General features: G+C 39.2%; 1 protein-coding gene across 3 annotated transcripts in view; it reads left to right on the top strand.

Annotated features, from left to right (window-relative positions):
- Nucleotides 1-482: 482 nt before the first annotated feature.
- Nucleotides 483-21,206, top strand: part of ZFAT (zinc finger and AT-hook domain containing) — a 103,375-nt gene continuing 82,651 nt past the window's right edge. For 2 of the 3 annotated variants that reach the window (XR_008235244.1, XM_052787556.1), the window contains exons 1-3: nt 1,087-1,465; nt 14,372-14,542; nt 18,871-19,131. Coding sequence is in view for 2 of the 3 variants with exons in the window: in XM_052787556.1 (XP_052643516.1) it covers nt 1,399-1,465; nt 14,372-14,542; nt 18,871-19,131 (499 nt within the window). In the remaining variant the exon portion in view is untranslated. Of the gene's footprint in view, nt 811-1,086; nt 1,466-14,371; nt 14,543-18,870; nt 19,132-21,206 lie in introns of those variants that run through there. The other variant, XM_052787557.1, reaches the window with a different exon arrangement.

The raw sequence follows: 21,206 nt of genomic DNA, 5'->3' as shown, positions 1-21,206 counted from the left end.
ATGTACCAGGTTCATTACAACACAGCTGCGTAATCATCGGTGGTAAATTAAAAGGGGCTTCGAGATCGAAGGGCTGTGTCAGTATCAACTGTGCAAGTCCCATCCTCCTCGGGGTCCTGGGGCAGGGAGAAGGCTGCTCCGGGCCCCCGCGGTAGAGAGGGGCACGGAAAATTCACCCCAGCAGACAGAGCCTCGGCCCAACCGCGGCTCGGGCGGTGGCCGGAGGATCACCCCCCCCTTATCTCCGCCTCGCTAAGCCCCGTCCCGCCGGGACCGCAGCCCTCAGCGGGCGGCGGGAACCCGCCGGCAGCGCCTGACGAGACCCAGCAGCCTGTGCCTGCCCGCAAGGCGGCGGGCGACGCCCCGACTGCGCAGGCGCCGGCGCAACGGCGCCGTCGGCTCCAGCCGTTGGGCGGCGCGTGCGCTCCCTTCCCTGCCCTCGCGCCCCGCCCTCTCCCTGCCCTCGCGCTCTCCTGCGCGACGTCGCTGAGGAAGAAGCCGCCGTGTCGGACGCGGCAGATTCGCCATAACCCGCCGCCCGGCTAGTCTCACCCCCACCGCCCCCACCGATTAAAATAATATTTTCTTTACCTAAAGGGGGAGGCCCGCGGGGCCTCGGCGCGGCCCGCGGGAGCCCGGCCCGCTGGCGCGGGAGTGATTTTTGGTTTTCCCTTCCTCTTCCCCCCCCCTCCCCTCCCCTCCCCTCCCCGTTTTTCTTTTTAAGCCAGGCCGCGCCGCTTGGCTTTCGGTCAGCTCCCCCGCTGCCCTCCCGCCCCTTCCCCGCCGCGGTTATGGAGGCTGCGGCTGCAGGTGAGCGGGGCGGCGCGGGGCCGGCCGCAAGCGGCGGGCCGGGGAGGGCGGGGGAGCGCGGACGGATCCGCTTAGAGCAGGGCCGGCTCTGACGGGGGGTGGGGGGAGAAAGTAGTTCCGGCGGCAGCTGTGTCGTCGCGCTCCATCCGCACGAGAAGTAGTTCCCTCACCCCAACCGTCATCGCCCCTCCGCTGGCGGTAGAGGGGGGGACGGGGGACACACAGCGGCTGCCGGGTGCCCTCGGGGGTTGTGGAGCTGCCTCAGCCGGGGGGCCGGGGGGTGCCCGGCGGCGGGGTGAGGGAGGGCCGCGGGCCGCCGTGTGCGTGTGGGGAGGCGCCGGGGCTGCCTCAGCGCGGTCTCCCTGCAGGGGAGGAGGCCGTGGCCTGCTGCCTCTCCCGCCGCTCCTGTTCAGGAGCCTGTCGGGGAACACCTGGAAAAGAGCAGCTGCCGGTCTGCCTACCATTTGTATTGAACTAGTGCACGTCTGGATTTAAAAAGCTCGTGCTTTCCTTTGACAGCTTCTGTAGATAGCTTTAGCTCGAGCCTAAGAGTTCAGCTGCAGAAGGGAGGTAACAAGCTAAAGTTAGATGCTTCCACTGCATTGTCATCTCAGTCCTTTATGTGCCTTATATTGGCCTGACTTTCATGACACGTGTAAGTAAAATTATGCAGGCGTGATAGCTGTAGTAGTATTGTGTACATACTTTCTGCATTTCACAATCCCTATGTGTTTGTTGCAGTACAAGTTTGCCAAGTGATGTTGCAGTAATTTAACGCTGGTTAATTACCCCGTATACTCAAATTCGGCTTTTGGTTGTCGTTTCCTGAGATGACATTTTAATTGTTAGAATCCTAAGTTATTTCTAACTGTCCTATGAAGTATTTACAGACAATTAGTTTACAACTCAAACAGGATTTTATGCCAAAGAGAGTAGCACTATCAGGAGAATAACTTGTATCTAAATAGCAAAATAATTAACAAGTGTTGTGTTAAATTTGAGTACTATTGTAAAAGCATTCCAAGACTGCTTTATATTGTCTGATCCAATTTTAGATGAGAAGTTAATTCTCTTACTACTAGTAGTACTACTATTGCTACTAATAAATTTGTATTTATTCAAGGACATTTCTTTTAATAAAAAAATGTTTTGAGGGTAGTTGAACCCAGAACTGTCACAAGTGTGTGGTATATTTGATACTGCAACTGCTGAACTGTATCTGACTTCCCATGCATTCCTGTTATGCGTGCTTCCAAAAATCAGGTTTGGAGCATTTCAACCAGGGCATCCTGAAGTCGGTGGCTGATCATGTAGTTCGTGCTTATTCTTTAAGAGGTTCCAAGTGTTTTCGGTATCTCTGGTAGTGGGACTTACAGTACGATATTGTACGAGAGTGCGTTTTAGTGGTGACTTCAGCAGTGTTGCATTTAGCCACATGAGGGCGATCTTAAAACATTAAAAAAGTGTCTTACTATAAGCACATCTGTTACTGCTTTTTATTTAATGATGAAAAAGCTACCTTGTTTATATGTTTGATAAAGTGAACATTCTAAACTGCTGCAAATACTTTTATTTCCTAGTTACTAGAACATCCTTTTTAATCCAGTTCTGAATTTTGTGTATTTTAGCCAACATAAATGTGTGTAGGCAGTTGTCTTCTTTTGAAGAACTTTATGTAACTTTTTCCAGGAGCATTTGTAAAGCTGGTGTGTGTAAAAACACCAAACCAAAACAAAAACCCCCCAACCCCCCCCAAACCCTCCAAACAAACATATGCTTTCATTTGCCTTCATTAGTTAAACTTCAGTAGTTCTAAACACACGTTTCTTTTGACAAATGTAGTAACAGACTAGATAAATACAATATGTATGGTTATGGTGAGAGTGTGAGAACACGCTTCAAAGAGGAGAGATAAGAGCCTTGTGCCCTTTTCCTGTTGGGGTGGCTGTTTCATCATGTGGCATGAAGCAGGTTCTGGTTTCTGGCAATATCTGAGACCAGTCTGAAGCCAGTCAATGTAACCTGGATACTTAAGTCTTCCAGTAACTCAAGTTAACCATCTAAAATTGATTTAGCAAAAGGCAGAACTGTAGCCTGTTACTAGTCTGTTTCTCTGCCTTTGTATTGGAGATAATGATGTCTTTATGTCAAGTATTTGGAGATTTTCAGAGGTACTGTTATGTTGGTGAAATATTATAGTATTTGAATGCTAGAGTAACTGAGCTGCATCTAAGTCCACATTGTGTAGTGCTCTTACTGTGACTTAAAAAAAGCCAAGAAAGTATCAATGATCTGGATTTTAATTTTGTGGAATGCCTGACACATCATGTCTCTAACAGTGACTCATGATGGATGTCTAAATAGAGAAGTGTAAGAACAGGGCAAGCACACAGTGATATTTGTCAAGAATACTCTTTTAGGCCTTCTTACGGGCTTGCTGAGCCCCGACTAGTGTCTTTCCACTTACTAGTTCTTGATGAACTTTCCTTCCAAGAATTTTTAACACCAAGCAGATGTGTACCCACCTTAGAGTTATATGAAGAACCGTGCTTGCTTTCATTTTCTCTGCTTCTCCCAGTGCAGTAGCAGGGAGGGATCAGCTAAAAGAGCAGACAGTAGTTTCAGAGGGATCATTTGCTGGTCATCTACTCCATGACACACATGATTTCATAGTTCTTCATTTTACACTTTGCCTTTTCTCCACTCCTCAGAAATCTTTTTTTTGTCTTCCTTGTCTGACAAAACTTTAACTTTTATAATGGTGTTTTCTTCTACTAAAGCTTCCTTTCACTGCTATTTAGCTGTGCTAGATTTTTTTCTTCCCCTTTCTAAAATCTTCTTTGATGATTAACATCAAATATGATGCTTTTAAATAGCTTTCATGCTGCTTTCAAGGATTTAACTGTAATTGGAACCTTTTTAGTCCTTCTTGTGGTTTGTTTTTGTTTTCTTAAAGATGCTTTTTATCTTTATATAGTTCACATTGTTAAACACAAACATTTCAGTCTTTATCACTCTTTTAAAGAATTTTTGAGTACTGCTTTCATCACCGTTACAGAGTAACTCTCAAGTAGTGTCGCTTTAAATGGGGCCCTGTGTTTAATTTCTGATAAAGTCAAGAACTGGTTCTCCTCATCTGGTTTCCCTGACTGCTTTCTGGGTGAAGTAGGCATTAATGGTGTCTAAACATTTAATCTTGGCGTCCTGTCCTGACCTGACATTTAACCAACCTGCATAAGGATAATTGAAGCCTACAATATATTGTTGTTTGTGTCTTTGTAACCTGTTCATCCCCTTCAGTGTGTCACAGTCATTCTTAACATTGTGGTCAGACTGTTGCTCATGTAGTCCTAACACTGTGCTTTTCTGTATAATGCGAATATTTCATTCTTCAGGGATACTGTTACTCGTTAAAATAGCCTGTTAATCAGATTTGAACCTAAGCTGCTTCTAACAGATGTCATTGCTTCACAAACAATCCATCCTACTTTCTGTCCTCAATATTTTGATGTGGTAGTGTGCCACTAGCATTACAACAATATTTTTCAGAAACCTGTTTGAATGCATGTCTGCCAATAATCCGTGTCTACAGTTAGGCATTTTGATTTTGACACCTTATTAGGCTTCTTGCATTATTGTAGTAGTATGTAGATTTATCTTTTTAAAAGCAACTATAAAGAAATGGAAAACAAACCCAACAATTTATTTCAACTGTTCTTTGTTTCCTGTTAAAATTTTACTAACCTCTCTGTCATCCTTCATTTTAAAATAGTCTTCATGATTTTACCACTGCAAGGTGAATCACCTTGATCTGTGTGGTCTTTTGCACTTGTCACCTACCCTTCAGTCTTGAATTTAAAAACATTTTCATAATATCTTAAATTTTGGGTTGGATGAAGCCCGATGCTTCTCTGTATTTTTTCTCAACTTGTAATGTTCCCTTAGGTATATGCAAAACTATCAGCTTAGTTCTGCTCACAACAGTACTGTCATGCATTCATGTCCCAAGCACCTTAACTAGTGCTTTTTTTTTTTTCTACTTTTGTTTTGTCTGTCCTAGTATATTTGTATTGTATAGATTTTTAAATGCAGTTTCTTAATCAGAAACATTTACAAACTTCAGTATAATTTAGTCTTACATACTGTGTACCTCTCTGTAATGTCTGAGAGCCTCTATAGATGTAGTTTACCTTGTAAACTAAACTTGTGGCCTTGTTAGAAAGAAAGTTTAATGTATATGATTAGGTTTTCCATAAAACTATATTAAGCGGTATTGATTTTAGTATCATCTTTTAGTTTTTGCAGGAATGCATCCTATACCAACATTGCGATAATTTTCTTCCTTAATTTTAAAATAAAAAATGTTTGTGGTATTTAACTAATGATAATTAAATTGTCCTGATTTTAGTTAGCAGCTAAAAGTGAGAACAGACTTGGTCAGGTGCTCCTTTTCTTTGACCGAATGTATTCTGTATTGTGGGTTTTATCTCAGTAGTCATCCTATAGTGGTGAGTTAAAAAATAGTTGCTTACTGTTCAGAATAGTTCAACTTAAGATGAAGGAATAGCTTTCTATTCTGTCTCGCCTGCTGCTTTTAGTACAGTTAATTTGTTAGTTTTGAACGTGGGATTCTTGTGATGCTGCTGTTCTAATGGTAGCAAATAGTGGCAGGTTTTATATACTTTTTTCCTTAATGCTTACTGAGGATAATGCTTTTGATTTGGAGATATGCCATAATCCTGCATACTAATTTCTTGATGAATCAAAATAGAGAAAATAGCAGGAAACAAGTATTGATTTATTTAATTTTTTTACTCTATCAGATGAAGAGAAATAAAATTAGTTTATACCAGCATCTTTATTAAAATGATAACTAAAACATTATAAGGTCAAGGGGGAGGTTTAAGGAATAAATCTGTGGCTAAATATAGCCTTCTGAGGTTAAAGTATACGGAATCAAAACTTACATTCATTTAAAGATCCTTTTTTGTAAGATAGAAAAATGCATCTGACAGTTACTTACATTTTGGTGAAATTATGGAATGGTACTCATTACTCGAAGGTATGAAAAACAATCATAAATTTCACAGTGTTTTAAAAAAAAAATTGGATTTCTTTTTTTAAACAGATTAAAGTAGATTTTAAGTAAAAAACCCAACAACAAAAACAAGTCCCTCCAGTTGAAGCAATAAAAATCAGAGATACATTATAATGTGTTTTTGAAAATTTCGTATATTTGAAATAGCATTGAAAACAAAAAATATTTCTAACATGCACAGAGGAATAAGATCTGATGTCTAAGAAAAATTTTTAATGCATTTGACATTAGTATAGGATATCATAGTTCATTGTACTGTATGTGCCAATTCTTTTATGTTCAGTTCAAACCATTTTTTTACTGAGAGATAATGTTGCTTGTATTAAACACAAATCATTGGCTTTTTTACTTATTGCTTTCATATTAACCGTTATCTCACAATCTTAATATTTCTACCTAAAGAAGCTATCAAGGAAAAGTCTTGTTTATTGTTCTTAGACACTTTGATATTTTACGTGCTTAGCATTTGTCTATGAAGAGTTCTTTAATAAAAACATTAGTTTTATTGGAAGAATTGTGCCCGCTTTTCATTGCACTTGAGATTTGAACAGAAACCCTTGTATTTTCTCAGTAATTATCACGTTAGCATATTATTACCATGTTTGGTATTGTAATGGAAAATTTAACTCCGTTGAATAAAGATGACTTGTAGTTAATAGAATTGTGATCTAATAATTGCAGATTTCAAGATAACAGTGCAGGAGGAGAGCAATGGAAAGAGAGGAAGTCAGGTACTGAAGTAACAAATACCTCTTTTTTTATAAGCTTGTTGGACAGCAATGCAGTGCTGTGCTTTCCTGGTAGATGAAAATACAGTCTGTTTCTAATTGCATTATAACATTTGTGTTAGCTATTTGTAGACATTGTTAAGGTGTTAGATATTGGGAGTTTCTATAAGAATAAGTAATTGTTTTAGGAATATTTTAAAATTATTGCTGGATTTTAGGCAGTTATCTCTGAATATAGCCCAGTGCTGAGATGTAGGAGAGATTTAGGTGGGACTGTAGGATTTGCTTTTACTTGGTCCAGAAGCAGAGCTGTTTTTATAGGTATGGGCTTGGAGATTTGAGAGTAGCACACCTTAAGGAAGTAAAACTTGGAGAAAGATCAGAAACAACGTTGTGGGGGATATCCTGGGGGAGTCCCTGTCGCAGGCTGATGGACGTGGCTGCTGCTTTCCCACTTGCAGATTCAACCAGCTGCAAAGCTGAGTATATATCCCAGAGACGCGCTCTGCACACACCACACACGAGACACCAACGTGGGAGGCACTGCCTTCAACAGCACCTATGTATAGGATTTACATAACATGTAAGTAGAGACAGCCAAGTCCTCCTCTTTGGCTGGTAGAGATTGAAGTTCACTAGTGAAAGCACGCACACAGCACTCTCTAGGTGCACAAAGCACGTGCACATTCGCAGATCTCCCAGGTACCAGCATGACCACTCTGTCCATCCAATATGGCACCCACAGCCAAGCAGCAGGTTTGGGGAAGATGCAGATGCTTATCCCACCCCTGCCCAGCAGCTGGCACCAGGCACACAGGCTATGACCCATGATCCCACTCCAGCTGCTGGTGCTGAGCCCCTTACTTCACTCAGCCCAATCCCCCCAGTAGCTGCACCTGGGACACACGGTGGTCCCATCTCAGTGGCTGGAGGTGGGGACGGTGAATGGGGGTTGTGGTCAGCTTGTAACATTTGGTCTCTGCTGCTCCTTCCTCCACACCCTCTTCCCCTGCTCCAGCGTGGTGTCCCTCCTACAGGAGACAGTCCTTCATGAACTGCTCTAGCATAGGCCCTTCCCATGGGCTGCAGTTCTTCATGAATCGCTCCAGCGTGGGTCCTTTCCACAGGGTACAGTCCTTCAGGAATGGACTGCTTCAGTGTGGGTCCCCACCAAGTCCTGCCAGAAAACCTGCTCTTGTCTGGGCTCCCCTCCATGGGCCGTGGCTCCTGCCAGGAGGCTGATCCTGTGTGGGCTCCTTTCCATGTGTTGTGGCTTCCTTCAGGGCACATCCACTTGCTCCAGTGTGGGGTCCTCCATGGGCTGCAGGTAGATACCTGCTCCACCGTGGACCTCCCTGGGCTGCATGGGGACAGCCTGCCTCACCTTGGTCTTCCCCTGGGCTGCAGGGGAATCTCTGCTCTGCTGCCTGCAGCACCTCCTCCCCCTCCTTATTCACTGACCTGGGGGTCTGCAGGGCTGTTTCTCTTACATGTTCTCACTCCTCTCTCCCATCTGCTGTGTAACATTTTTTATCCTTTCTTAAATATGTTACCACAAAGACACTACCAACGTTACTGATGGACTCAGCTCTGGGCAGTGGTGGGTCTGTCTTGGAGCCAGCTGGAACTGGCTCTGTCTGACATGGGGGCAGCTCCTGGTGTCTTCTCATAGAAGCCACCCCTGCAGCCTCCCCTCCGCTACCAAAACCTTGCCATATAAACCAAATACACATAGTCCCACAGATGGCTCCCCAAGTATTCCAAATCTTCCTGTTCCTCTGCTTTTCCCTTTTCTTGCCAGTTAGAAGGTCGAGGTGGACTTCTCCAAAGCTGTGCATGCAGTTTCTTGGTGTCCCATCAATTAGTAACTGGAGACTTTTGGTCCTTGGCATTGTCACTGTTATCTCTTGTCTGCCAGGTTTGTGTCTCTATTCTTGTTCATCATTTATCCTATTAACTTATTGACCTCCTTTGCATTGAAAATATTCTTGATCAGATAGCCTTAATGAAGCAGACTCTCACCTTCCACTTACCCTTGTAAATGATAAAAAAGACTAAAATCTTATTTAAGAAGTTGCTATTTCTCATCTCATTCTCGGCTCACTATGCTCTATTTCATGGCTGTACCCTTGGATGCACAACAGAACAAGAACTTTCATACAGTCGTTTTTAAGAGCTTTCATACAGAGGATGTTAAACGCCCAAACTTCTCACCTAATAATTGAATTTGCAAAAAGTGCTGCATGCTATGACATGACTTACTCCAGAGTTGGAAGACCTGAGTGGTGAAGAGTGGGCCGTCGTGTGGACCTAAACATCAAGTGAAGCGATGGAGCGTCAGGGCTGGTGTCTGTTCCCGCTGCACTGCTCCCTGTTAGCTCTTGCTGAGCTGCTGGTGAACTGGAGCAGGGAGTTAAGTGACCCGCAACAAGTTGGAAGTGCAGCCAGGCACTGGAGAAGGAACCGGTGTTGTGGAACTAGAAGGAGGAGAGTAGACCCAAGGACATGATTCTGAGCTGAAGGCATGTGTTTGTGTTTCTAATAATTCTATCAGGTTCCCTAAAGGAACTAACACCACCACAAGGCTTTTCTTTGCAAACCTTGATGTGCTTGTAGATGGGAAGATAGAAGCAAAGGGAGTTTAGGATCAAGCATGTAAGGAACCACATCCGTGGCTAAGTACATGCAGATCCTCTAGCTGTTTTGCTGGAGTAGAAGATGGCAAATCAATGGCTTAAATTGTGTCTTCACAGGAAGAAGTACTGCTGGAGAAGAGACATAGTGGTTTTCTCTGTGCTGTAACTGGGTGTTAACCCTGGAAATAAAGATATTGCTTCTTACTTAATCTGAGTTAAGAATACCTGAATCTAATAGCAGGATTCAGTGAGACAGTGTCTGGTAGCTGTATGGTATAATATGCCCAATGAAGACTGTGGTAGCTTTAGATCAGGCCTGTCTAAATCTTGTGAAACCTGGAAGCTATGTTTACCTTTAAGATTTTAAGTTAAGAATGAGTACTGTTGGGTTCCAACCAGGCCTGAATAGAGAGGGGCAAAGTTCTTGTAGCTGCAAGAAAAAGGGAGGTTGGAAACAGGAGTACAAGTCAACATGAGTAGTTATGTTGAAAGCTTGGAAGTGCATAGTAAGGAACAGGGGGAGAGAGATGAGAGAGTCTGGTAGAGAGCGTGGTGTAAGAAATGCAGGAGACAGAAAGGGAAAGGTTAAAAACGAGTGATAGGAAGAGGGGAAAAAAAAAGAATTGGAAACAAACACTAGTATAACTTGAGAGATAAAGAGTTACTAAACTGAGAATAAAGATTATATTACATATGCTGAAGATGGGAGGAAATGTTTTAGATTTAATATACTTTATTCTTTTTTTCACTTTCACCATTAGCATTACTAATTGTCTGTAATACAATCACAAATGCCTAATTGTCATTAAAAAAAAACAAAACAAAACAAAGAAAAAAAACCCAATAAGACAAAGTCCTAGTCTGAGAATGACATATAAGATTTTAAATTGCACAAAGTTCTTGTTGTTAAGAATTTGATGGTGATGATGCAGCAAGGTTTGTTTCAGCTCTGTTGTAATTTTAGAAGGAAATAAGTAGTTATTCATATTCTGAACTTTATTGCTGTGTATTTTAGGAAGGTTGACCAGGTGCAGAAGTATGCGTACTATCAACTTTGTTATTCCACAGGCCAATAGATATCTGGTGAATTTTTATTTTTGTATTTAACTACAGAGTTCTAGTTCCTTTTAACAGTTGCAGAACTTCAAAGGCTATTACAGAAGTTTTTAACTGTTGCCTGCATTGAAAAGAGTGGTGAAAAGTTTTGGATACGTTAGAATGATTTATGGCATATAAATACAGATTTGTTTCCTTGTTCTGTGTTTCTTGTGAAAATACTTATTTAAAAATAAAACAAAGCAGTACCCAACCCCTAGCCTACCTTTTATGCAAAATGAAAGTTTTTGATTAGTTAAAATTAACTCTGGACTAGGTTTTGTCATACAATGATCAAAAGTATATATAACAATAATATATTACCTGATTCCCTTAATTATTGTTAATTTCAGTGATTTTTCTAAGGTACCTGCTTCTTTCCCCCCCCCTTCTCTCCTCCCCACTCCAACTTTAAAGCAAAAAAGCACAGGTACTGTTTTATGCTTTGTGAAGGGGATTGGGAATAAGGGAACCTGCTTCCAAGTTTGCAACTTGCTATTTGTTTTTAGTAATCCATTTGTTAATCTCCCTTTGCTGTATACATGCTTAATGTACAGAAAAAAATTGACAAGTTAAGAAATATGCTGAGGTCTTTAGAAGAATTAAAAAAAAAAAAAAGGCTTCACTTACATTACAGCTTATTTTTCCATTTAAGAAGAAAATAACTGGTATTATTTATTTCAGTGTACACTTAGCACAGTTTATATGAGCAAACTGAAGATAATGAATTAACACAAAGCATGTTTAGTCAACGAAATGTTCCAAATTGGTTTTGGCTGAAATTCCTGTTGTTTGTTTACCTGCATACTTGATTACTGTTCCTTTCTTTCTCTGCATATTTAATTGCTGTCTAATTAATTGCTCTGTTGATTTCCTACATAATTAATTATTTACTAATTAATCATTGATTCCCTGCATAGCTAATTAACTCATTGCTTATTTGATTTTTACACTTCATTGACTATAATTCATTCCTCTGTTGCTACACCACCTAATTAGCAACTGGTTAATCAATTATTGTTTGCTTACTCCTAATCTAGTTGTTTAGGCCCCCTATCAGTATAGTTTATCCTCTGCTATCTGACCTCCTTTTCCAGTCATGCTTCCTAAAATAATTTCTTTACTCAGTTTTCTTTCCATCTCACCTCTGAGCAAAGCACATGTATCTTCTGCATATTCTCCTGATGCTTTCTGAACCTTCACTAATACACTGTTCCCTGCCACCTGGTCTGTTCACTTCTGGTTCTGTTCCAGCTTTACTTCTGTGTGATGGTTTGTGTAGTCAGGCACTTTAAACAACCACAGAGACTTTTGGGGATTCTTCTTGCTCTTCTGCCCATCTCCAAGTCCTCACTGGGAGGAGCAAGAGATAAAGTGGTGTGTGAGTACTGATTACAGCCGTTGAAGGAGGAGGCAGGAGACACAAAGCAGTAAGCCTGAACTTTTAGGGAAAACGACTAGCAGGTTAGGAAGTAGAAACAGTGGCAAATAAAACCTCAAAATAGGAGTGTCAGCTAAATCATGGAATTTCAATGTTCAGTGTTAGTTAAACCTTTAGGTAAATGCTCATAGGTTTTGTAGTGTGAATCTTAAATGTGCATTTACATTTAGAGAGAACAGTTGTCACCCACTGGGTCAATAGCAGGCTTCATTCACTGTTTTAAAAAAAAGAATAATGCTAACTAGAGCAGAAGTAGTTCAAAGGAACTGGTTCAAAGGAACATTTCCATTATAAACATACTGCAGTCAAAATAGAAATGTGTTTGTGCTCAAGACAGCAAAATGTCTGAGAAGGAACCCTACCAAGCTCCTAAGAACACGTTGAGTGTACTATACATTTTACATAGCTGCTTGTGTGTGTAATATAGAGCATATTTCAAAACAGGAACAGTATTTGAATTGTTTTTCAGAGGTGTTTTAAAAGAGATGAAGGCGTACTCTGCCTTTTGGTTTTGAGGTAGTTGTGTTATTTCTGAAGTTGAGGATGCTTTTGTTATAGTTTCAGGTGCAAATAACTGTAAAAGAGAGCCAGCTCTGCTGTTCTTAACATTCAGAACACCTTAAAGATGGATTTTTCTTGAGTGGGGTGAACCGTATAATTAGTGTGTCGTGAAAGGAGGTGAATAATGTTGAATAGGGTTAGTGATCTTTGCTTGGGATTGTTTTGAAAACGGGTCCCAAAATATAGTTTCCTTGTTCGCTTCCCCCCAGATTCATCCCAAAGTTCACAAAATACCACTTTATTTCTGTACTTATCCAGCTAATCTGTGGTTTGGTTTGTACCTCAAATAACATTGGTTGTTCCAGTTTGATTTCAGTGAGCGTACGTCCCTAATTTTCCTTAGGAAGGTGGAGGGAGAGGAGCAGTTGAAACCAATGTCTGGGCCAGGAGTTTATATATGTAGGTGAAGAACAAGCGTGCTGTTAAAATTGGTTCCTGGTTGTTGTTAGGTTTCATTGGACACTGAAGGGAGCAGGGTCTGTTGAAAAATCAAACCATTAAAACAAGTGACAGCAATTTTAGAAAGCAAACAAAGTCCTCTGAATTAACTCTATGCCAAAAGTTTGTGAGTTTTTTTTAGCTGGGTTTTTCTGAGTTGTTAACTTTGTATTAACCCTTCTTTATTTTTATTTACTCTCTTGTGGCTTTGCTTTCACATCACACCTCTAGTACCTGTGAATTAAAAAAAAAAAACCCACAAAGTTTTGTCTAAAAAGTTCTGTAAAATTTCTGTTTAAAGCATTGACCAAGGAAAGTTTTTAATGAAATTCTTCATTTGCTGCTGCTTTGAAGGTTTTTAGTTTGTTGGGGTTTTTTTTTGAATCAACAGGAATTTTTCATACAACTTGTATGTCAAAGTGTATGAAATACTAAATGTTTTCATTAATGTTGAATGTTGCCTCTGAGGCTGACATGACGTGTTTTGTTTTCAGAGAAAAACTTTTTTTCTCCTGCTTAAATTTTCCTCCTATTCCTGCCCATTTTTCTCTATGTAGATGGGTCAAGATGAGGCCTGATATTTTTTTCATATATTGGGATAAAAGAAGAAAAAACTGTGTTTGTACAGCTCTGAAGTGAATGGCCAGAAGGAGAAAGGAAGATGATGTGATTGCATAGCTGTGACTGTCATATGATGCAACATTTTGTGGTCTACTGTGCTGCAGATGTTTTGACCTTCCTCCCCACTCTTTCATTAGTGGCAGAGCCACATCTAAGGATAATGACCCCCGAAATGATGCTCTTAACATTTTTAACTCACAGTGTATGCTCATGGTAACATGCTAAGGCAAAAGTGACACATCAAAGCATACAATTTTATAAAATATATTTATTTTCTAACAAATGTTACTGTGGTGAAGGAAAAGTTTCCTTTTATCTTTTATGGTATTTAATTCTTCCTTCCTTCTTTTGTTTCCAGCACTTACACAGGTAATTAGAGAATTAGGCTTGTTTAGGTGAGGTAAGTGGAAAGGTTAAGCACATGTAGGAAAGAACAGTGAGGTCTGTGAACATAAATTAGGATTTGGAGCCCAGCTGTATTTCAGAGCTGCTTTCTAAAGGATAAAATGTTTTGCATTTATACCAATGTGATACACAACAAACCTGGACAATGACTTAATGTCTTATATAATTCTACTGTATGTTTGAAAAAATATGAAATTGTAATGTTGTCTGAGGCTGGAAGGGAAAAAAAAGTCTTTATCCTGCTTCCTTTTGGGTCTTGTTAGAAAATTTCTAAGATTTGAGCCAGAAGAAATTTTTTGCCCTGTGAGGATCTGGGTAGAAGTTTAACCATTTCTTAAATTAATTCATTTTGGGATTTATTATGAATGTCTTAATTTAACAGTGTAACGTTCTTTGTTTCAACTCATTACTGTCTATTAAGTGTCTTAAGTGAACTGATAGTTACTGCGTTAGCTGAACCAAAATCTCAATAATTAGTGGTAATAAAAATAAACAATTTTGGAAATACTGACTCCTTGTTTTTAAACTTATTTTTCAGGGATCAATTCCATCTTCATGTGTAAGCTTTGTAACTTATTTTCACCAAATCAATCTGAACTATTGTCTCATGTCTCTGAGAAGCATACAGAAGAAGGGACCAACGTGGATGACATCATTATTCCGCTCCAACCTCTAACAGTACCCACAAACATAAACAAAGATGGAGAAGGTACATTCATAAATTGAGAGGAATGTACATTTCAAAGTAATTTAGTTTTTTAATAAAATCTGTGGTGTGATGATCCTGCATTGTGTATAGAACGATTTACATAGCTTGTTTTCATAATGGTCACTGTACAACTGCCACCCTGAATATCATTCAGTGCAGAATAGGCCAGAAGACAGATGTGGATAAACTCAGCATGTGATAGAGGATGATGACATTGGTCCATTAATTTTAAATGTCAAGTATAGAAAGGTCTGCTTCCTACAGCTTTAATTTGAGCTGTGTAATAGCAGTGGGAAGATTGTGTAATAGCAGTGGAAAGCAACCAGGATACCATGGATGGGGGTGTGTCTTGAGGCTTAGGAATGGTGGTGTGCTTTTTGAGTTGTCTAACTTCTTTGTTGTGATTCAGATAATACTAATAGTTTTATTCCAAAAAGGAAATAATTTGTAACTGTGCTTTGATATTGGCACTGGTAAGTAAAACAGTCTGGTAGTCAAAGGTTGAATTAGTTATACAGAAAAATTTTACTCTGCAGTGGAAGAAGTTACATTCATTCCATTTTTAACTGATTATAATTGGAATCCCTGGTAATATTAGCAATGGGTTGAAAATAATTAAGACTTCATAATTATATCTTCTTTTAGACCCTTACTCAGCAATGGATTTATATGGTTGGCAAACCTCTTACTTAAGACAACTACTAGGATTTTCCAATCATGATTTCTGGATTTTAAAAACTATGTGCTTATGAATAAAAACCACTCCAATATCATATTTACAGGATTTTTTTTATCATTAAGATATGCATTTGATATTTCTTCATTTATTTACCAGCAGTAATTCAGTAGCTATGTTAACTTCATCACCATAAGAAAATATTTCTAATAATGGTCATATAGTATTCAAGTGTAACTGCTATCTCCTCAGATAGTTGGTGAGGAAAAATTGCACCAGATTATTATTTCACACAATGCCTAAAATTAACAGTGCATCAGAAGAAGATGAATAAATATCAGATCTACATCAAGTTTCAAAATGCCATTCTAATTTTATTTTCATTGTACAGAATGAATTTCTCAGGCATGCAGAATGCATCTTCCTTTCTTAAATCTTTGCTTCCTGTTATGCAGCATGCATCTGCCTTTCTTAAATACTTGTTTCCTGTTATCCCTTCACTAAATTGTATTTCTGAGCACAGTGAGACTAGTACTTTGTAACATATTTGTATTCCTTTTAGTAAAAAGGCTCTTCCGTAAACTTCTTTTTGCATTTGTGTCAGGGATTGTCTGCACTTTCTGTATTGTATGTTGTTAAGTATGCGTTGTACCTTTATGAGGATAGTATGTGATTACTGTTATGATCTGAAGCAACAGAAATTAGACATACGCAGCTTTTAAGAAAACAACTTTGCAAATCTAATTATGTAAAATATAACATTCATATGTTAAGTTACATATTCATAAGTTACCTTTTTCATTATTCTTGGTGAGTACTTCTCATCATCTGATATGATCATATGGTGCCACCTTTTTCAGATTATGTAGCCCAACTCTTTGCCATCTGCTATCAGTAAGAATTTCAAGGTAAATTACTTTCACCTAGATTTCAACTTATATTCTAGACATACTTTAGTATTTCTTCTTTCCCATCACACAGGTTGATCGGAAAAGAGGGTAGTCTGTTCTGAAGTCCTATTCAGTTATTTTCTGTGTTCTGTTTAAACTGTGTTCACAGTTGAATAGAGGAATTTGGAGAGTTTTCTTTCAAGGCATCATTTTTTTCCTTTCTGTTACGGAATTTGCAGCAGACAAAACTTTAAAAAGTTTATAATATACAATTTTTTTCTCAGTGGACCCTTCTTTGTAGTAATTCACTAAAAGGAGAAGTCACTGATGAATGACAGTCTTAGAAATTACAACTTCCTTTTAGTACTCATTGAGTGATAGATGAACATCTTTTTGTCCTTTGAAAGCATAGTTTCTCTTCCAAGTATTGGTAAACACTGTAGCTGCTCCAGAGTTGGTATAGACGAGTGAACGCTGAGTTGTTAATGGAGCTCTTTGTTCTGCCTGAGTAATAAATTAATAATTTTGTAAGTACTGTGAAAAAGTAAAATGCTAGGCAAGTAGTATATGTTTATTATTCTAATGTTATTTTATTGGCAGTGCTTTCTGCTGAATTTTATTTAGTCATGCCACTTTCCCATAGTTAGGTCATGATCTATTTAGAGTTGATTTGTCCTAACCATTTCGGTAGGATGTTGTTAGAATTTTTTTATTAAGTGGAGCCAAGGGTACCAGGCAGATGTTGCTGTTATAGAAATTATGCATAGATCACATTTTGTTCTCTCTTATAACCCAGAAGACATATTTCATACTTCCCCCATCTGTGCTGGCAAAACCAAACAAACATACCCCCCTCTCCTTCTCCCTCTCCCTCTCCCTCTCCCCCCAAACCAATACTAAAAGTAGGAAATTTTGAGGAGAGTAATTTTATTTTTCATTTTTGCACAATTCTCAAGATTTGGAAATATTTTGGTGTAAAAAAACTTTAAGGGGCTCCTTTGCCATGGCTGCCATAAGCTGAAATATGCACAAGATTTAAGTTTGCTTGTTTTTTTCTGAGCATTAAAAGAGAGTACTTGGCAAAATTTTTGTATGTGCCAGTCCTTTGTCTGTCTCTGATATTACAAAGATGATGGCTGACAGGTGCTTCATACCTGCTCTATTTCACTTGCCACATTTTAATGCACATTAAACTCCAGGGTTTTTTTGCAATTACGATGACCATGTCAAGCTCTTTTACCTTTTAATTCTCTAAGCTGGATTTCACTGCATGTAACTGAAGGTTCTTAAACTGGGATCTTAGTCACCCTGGGATCCAGAGGTGATTCAGGCCTTGTGGGATCTGAACTGCACTCTGAAGAGCAGTTTCTCTGTTCCTTCAATATAGAAGACAAATATTAACTAATTTGAGAGCTCAAGTGTCTAACGTTAGATAAAATGAATCCTAAAAGCCTGGAAGAAGCCTAACGCTGTCCCGTTTCTCCATGCACCATCAGGCAAGCTCTTTTCAATGCATGCTAGTTTTTCCTTCTATGCAGAGTAGATATGATACTTCATCAGATGTCTGCTCAGACTCAAAAAAATAATTTCAGTGCTACCATGGTTTGCTGCTTGTGTACTGACAGTTTCTTACAGCAGAGCAAGTTCAAAGTAACTAACTAAAATCTGTACAATAACAATTGGATAGTTCCTCAAGCACACAGTATAAAGAAGTAAAAAACCAAGCAAGCAACCCCCGAGATTGACAAGAAAGATAGAGACTGATAGAGACCGATTCTTTTCATTGTATTAAACTATTAGATAGAAGTAACTTATAGCTAGGATGAAATTTAAAATAACTTAATCACTGTCCAGAAGTTTCCACCCTTCCCTCTTAGTATCTGCTTTTGTTGACTTACTTAAAGTTTTCTTGGGATCTAATTGGTTTGGTCAATGAAGTCAACAGTTACATCTGTGAGTGGGTGATAGCAAGTTGGCTTTTGAATTAACTACAGCAGTGATGAGAGAAATCTTAAGCAGGAAATACGAGTGTGAAGTTTTTTATGTTGTCATGCATTTCTATGTTCACTACATCTCATTGATTTTATCAATGTTTCCTCTACAGAAATATGGAAATGTAAAGTTACGTATTTATTAAGAATTGTGGATGAGTTCTGATTTTAATTATTTGAAATACTCATTAAGGAAACATTTTTTGCATGACTTTTGGAATTTATTTGTTGCCAACGTTTTTTTATACCAACTTTTGGCTAGAAAGTGCTAACAATGAAGAACCAGAGGAAATAGTAGAGAGTAATTGTTCAATTTATTAAAAGGACAATGAGGTTTTGGATTTAAAAGAGAAACTGTTTTTCTCTGAATACATCTCAATACTTAAGCAATTTCTTCGAGAGTGATTTAAATTAAAAAGGTTTTTTGTAGACTGTCAGAACACAGCAGAGCAACTTTGTAGAATATGCATGCTGATACAGTTATACAACAATCTAAAGGAGTGCTTCCAGTCTAATTTCTGTAAAACTGTGGCACTTTGACATCTGCCGATCTCAGTAACACAAATGTTATTGCTTTGAAGCTAGCAGAAATGCCAACAAATACCGCTGCTTAAAAATAAGTTTGTGTGAAGCTAACCTTTTTTTAAGCTTTAGGGATAGAGGCTCTCAAACTTCATTTAATATTCCTGTTTTTCAAAGATTAGATGTATATTAGCTAATTAGCTGTGGAATTTAATTATAACTTCTTTTAACTTTAACTTTCTTTTCTAGAGCTTCTTGTAGTGAAGAGGAAAAGGGGCAGACCAAAAGGGTCTACTAAGAAGTTTTGTGTGGATGAAGATGTGGCAGAAAATAACCCTGTTCCAAGTGAAGAAACTCTGCCTGGGACAGAAGAAGGACTGGAACTGTCTGAAGTCTCACCAGGCAGCTTGGAATGTAGGAAATGCAATCGGAAGTTCTCCAACACCCGTCAGCTGAGGAAACATATCTGCATTATTGTTTTAAATGAAGGAGAGGAAGAAGGAGATGGAGGTAAGAAAACATCCAACAAAAATATCTGAAGCATGTTGTGAAACAGTGTGTTTCCATCCTGTGACCTGATTGGTAACAACTTGTAATCCCCAGTGTTAATTTTAAATGGAATGGAATTATCTGTTTCTTTTAACACAAAAAGCATGTTGAAGCAAAACTGAGAAGAAAGACAAGGTATTTTAATTTTTTTCAAAAAGGTCAAAATGTTTATTGCACTAATAATTATCTTAAACTCCCGGAAATGCTTCTTTTGCATAAGCAACTGTTTTGTTTTTCACAAAGAGGATTACAGTTTTCCAGTGAAAAGTGGTATGAGCCACATAGGTAAGTATCACACATAGGGTAGGACGGATGATCCTGTATAGGTGTTTCTGTCCTGTGACTTGGGAAACATGGATTCTGTCCTGTTCTTTTGATAGATTTAAAGACTGTTTTTCAGGATGTCGCGGGGGGGATTATAAAAATGAGAAAGAGAGGTTTGGATCGCTTAAAGAATCACCTCCAATTGTATTAGCAATAGAAAAACAATTTAATAGAAATTTGTATAAAAGTTCGACTTCACAGAATTTGTTGACAAGCTTCACTCTATTACTTAGTACATGGATGAAATGCACCCAGGAAAATTAAATCAGAATCAAACTAAACTTATGTATATAGGAACTGAAAACATAATAGGGTAAAAGGAAATGTGGGAAAGGGTAAGGGAGACCCTCCTGTTGAGTCATGAGGTTCAGAGAAGACCCCCTTGCTTTCTAAACTCCTGTTGGAGTCTAGGTGCGGCTGGATCGACTCCTAGTCCCAGACTTGGACAACGGTTTATGTCTAATAGAGTAAAAGGGTAAGGGAAACCCTCCCGTTGAGTCACGAGGTTCAGAGAAGACCCCCTTGCTTTCTAAACTCCTGTTGGAGTCTAGGTGCGGCTGGATCGACTCCTAGTCCCAGACTTGGACAACGGTTTATATCTAAAGGGATTATAAGTATAATAGAAGCCTAAAATTCATTCACAGTTGCACAAAAATGATGACAGTAATTTAAGTATAAATTTTAAAGCATTATCTTATATCTTATACTTGCTATAACATACTTAATAGCTTACAATATACTTGCTGTAACTTACTATAGACTATTCAGGTTAGTACACACACATGCATAAAGACACTAAGGGAAATACATATAAGAGAACAAAAGAGAGTAAAAGAGAGAGAAAAAGAGGTATACCTGCCAAAAATTCCCCTCGAGGTCAGTGAAAATATTCACATTGAATGCTTCGGCATTTGTCCCAACGGGCAAAGGGTCAAGCCTCAAGGAGTGAAGAGAATCAGCCCAGGTCGTGTCGGCTTTCAGCGACAGACCTCTGATTTTTGCAAACCGGAAAGTTTGTGAGCTCTGAGAGGCGTCCTGCTCAGAGGGAGATGCTGGTCACAGCTTGCTGCAGTCCAGGAGAGCTCAAAGGGCCTCACTCAGTAGCGCTGTTTATAGGTTTGGGCGATGATTGACTTTCGTCACTAACAAATTGCTAGAATCCCAGCTGCACTGGAAAATTCCGAGACTGTTGGAGAATAACTCAAAACATAGATACGGGATGCTCCAAGGTTGTCAGGGGAGGATTGTAATGTCTCAAGGTTGTTATGAGAAAGAACTGGCTGCAGGTTGTTATGAGAACAGGCTATCTCTATTCCCATCCCCCGCCTTTGCCGGGCAGCAGGAGTCCTTGAGACACACAGCATATCTCCCTGTCTTAGCTGTGTAAGAGTTCCTGGCACAGTCAAGGGTCGCTTAACTGCCTGACTCATTACACTTATGCTAAGGCCTAGTGAGTCTTCCTGAGTTCATAAATCAGCCTGGAGAGGGGGAAAGAAATGCACCACCATCACACAGGATGGCTTGTTCTACTCTTTAAAAAATAATGCCAAACTCACCTCTTCTATTTTACAAAACTTTATGTGAATGACTGTCTTTGGAGTATGAAAGTTCATTGTTTAAATTTAGCTTTTAGACTGATTTGAATATATTCAGCCTCTCAAAGTTTTAGAATAGAACAGAACAGAATAGAGTATTTTCAGTTGGAAGGGACC

This window comes from Harpia harpyja, chromosome 5 (assembly GCF_026419915.1).
Source record: "Harpia harpyja isolate bHarHar1 chromosome 5, bHarHar1 primary haplotype, whole genome shotgun sequence".
Lineage (NCBI taxonomy): Eukaryota > Metazoa > Chordata > Aves > Accipitriformes > Accipitridae > Harpia > Harpia harpyja.
This window is presented reverse-complemented; position numbering and strand designations above follow the sequence as displayed.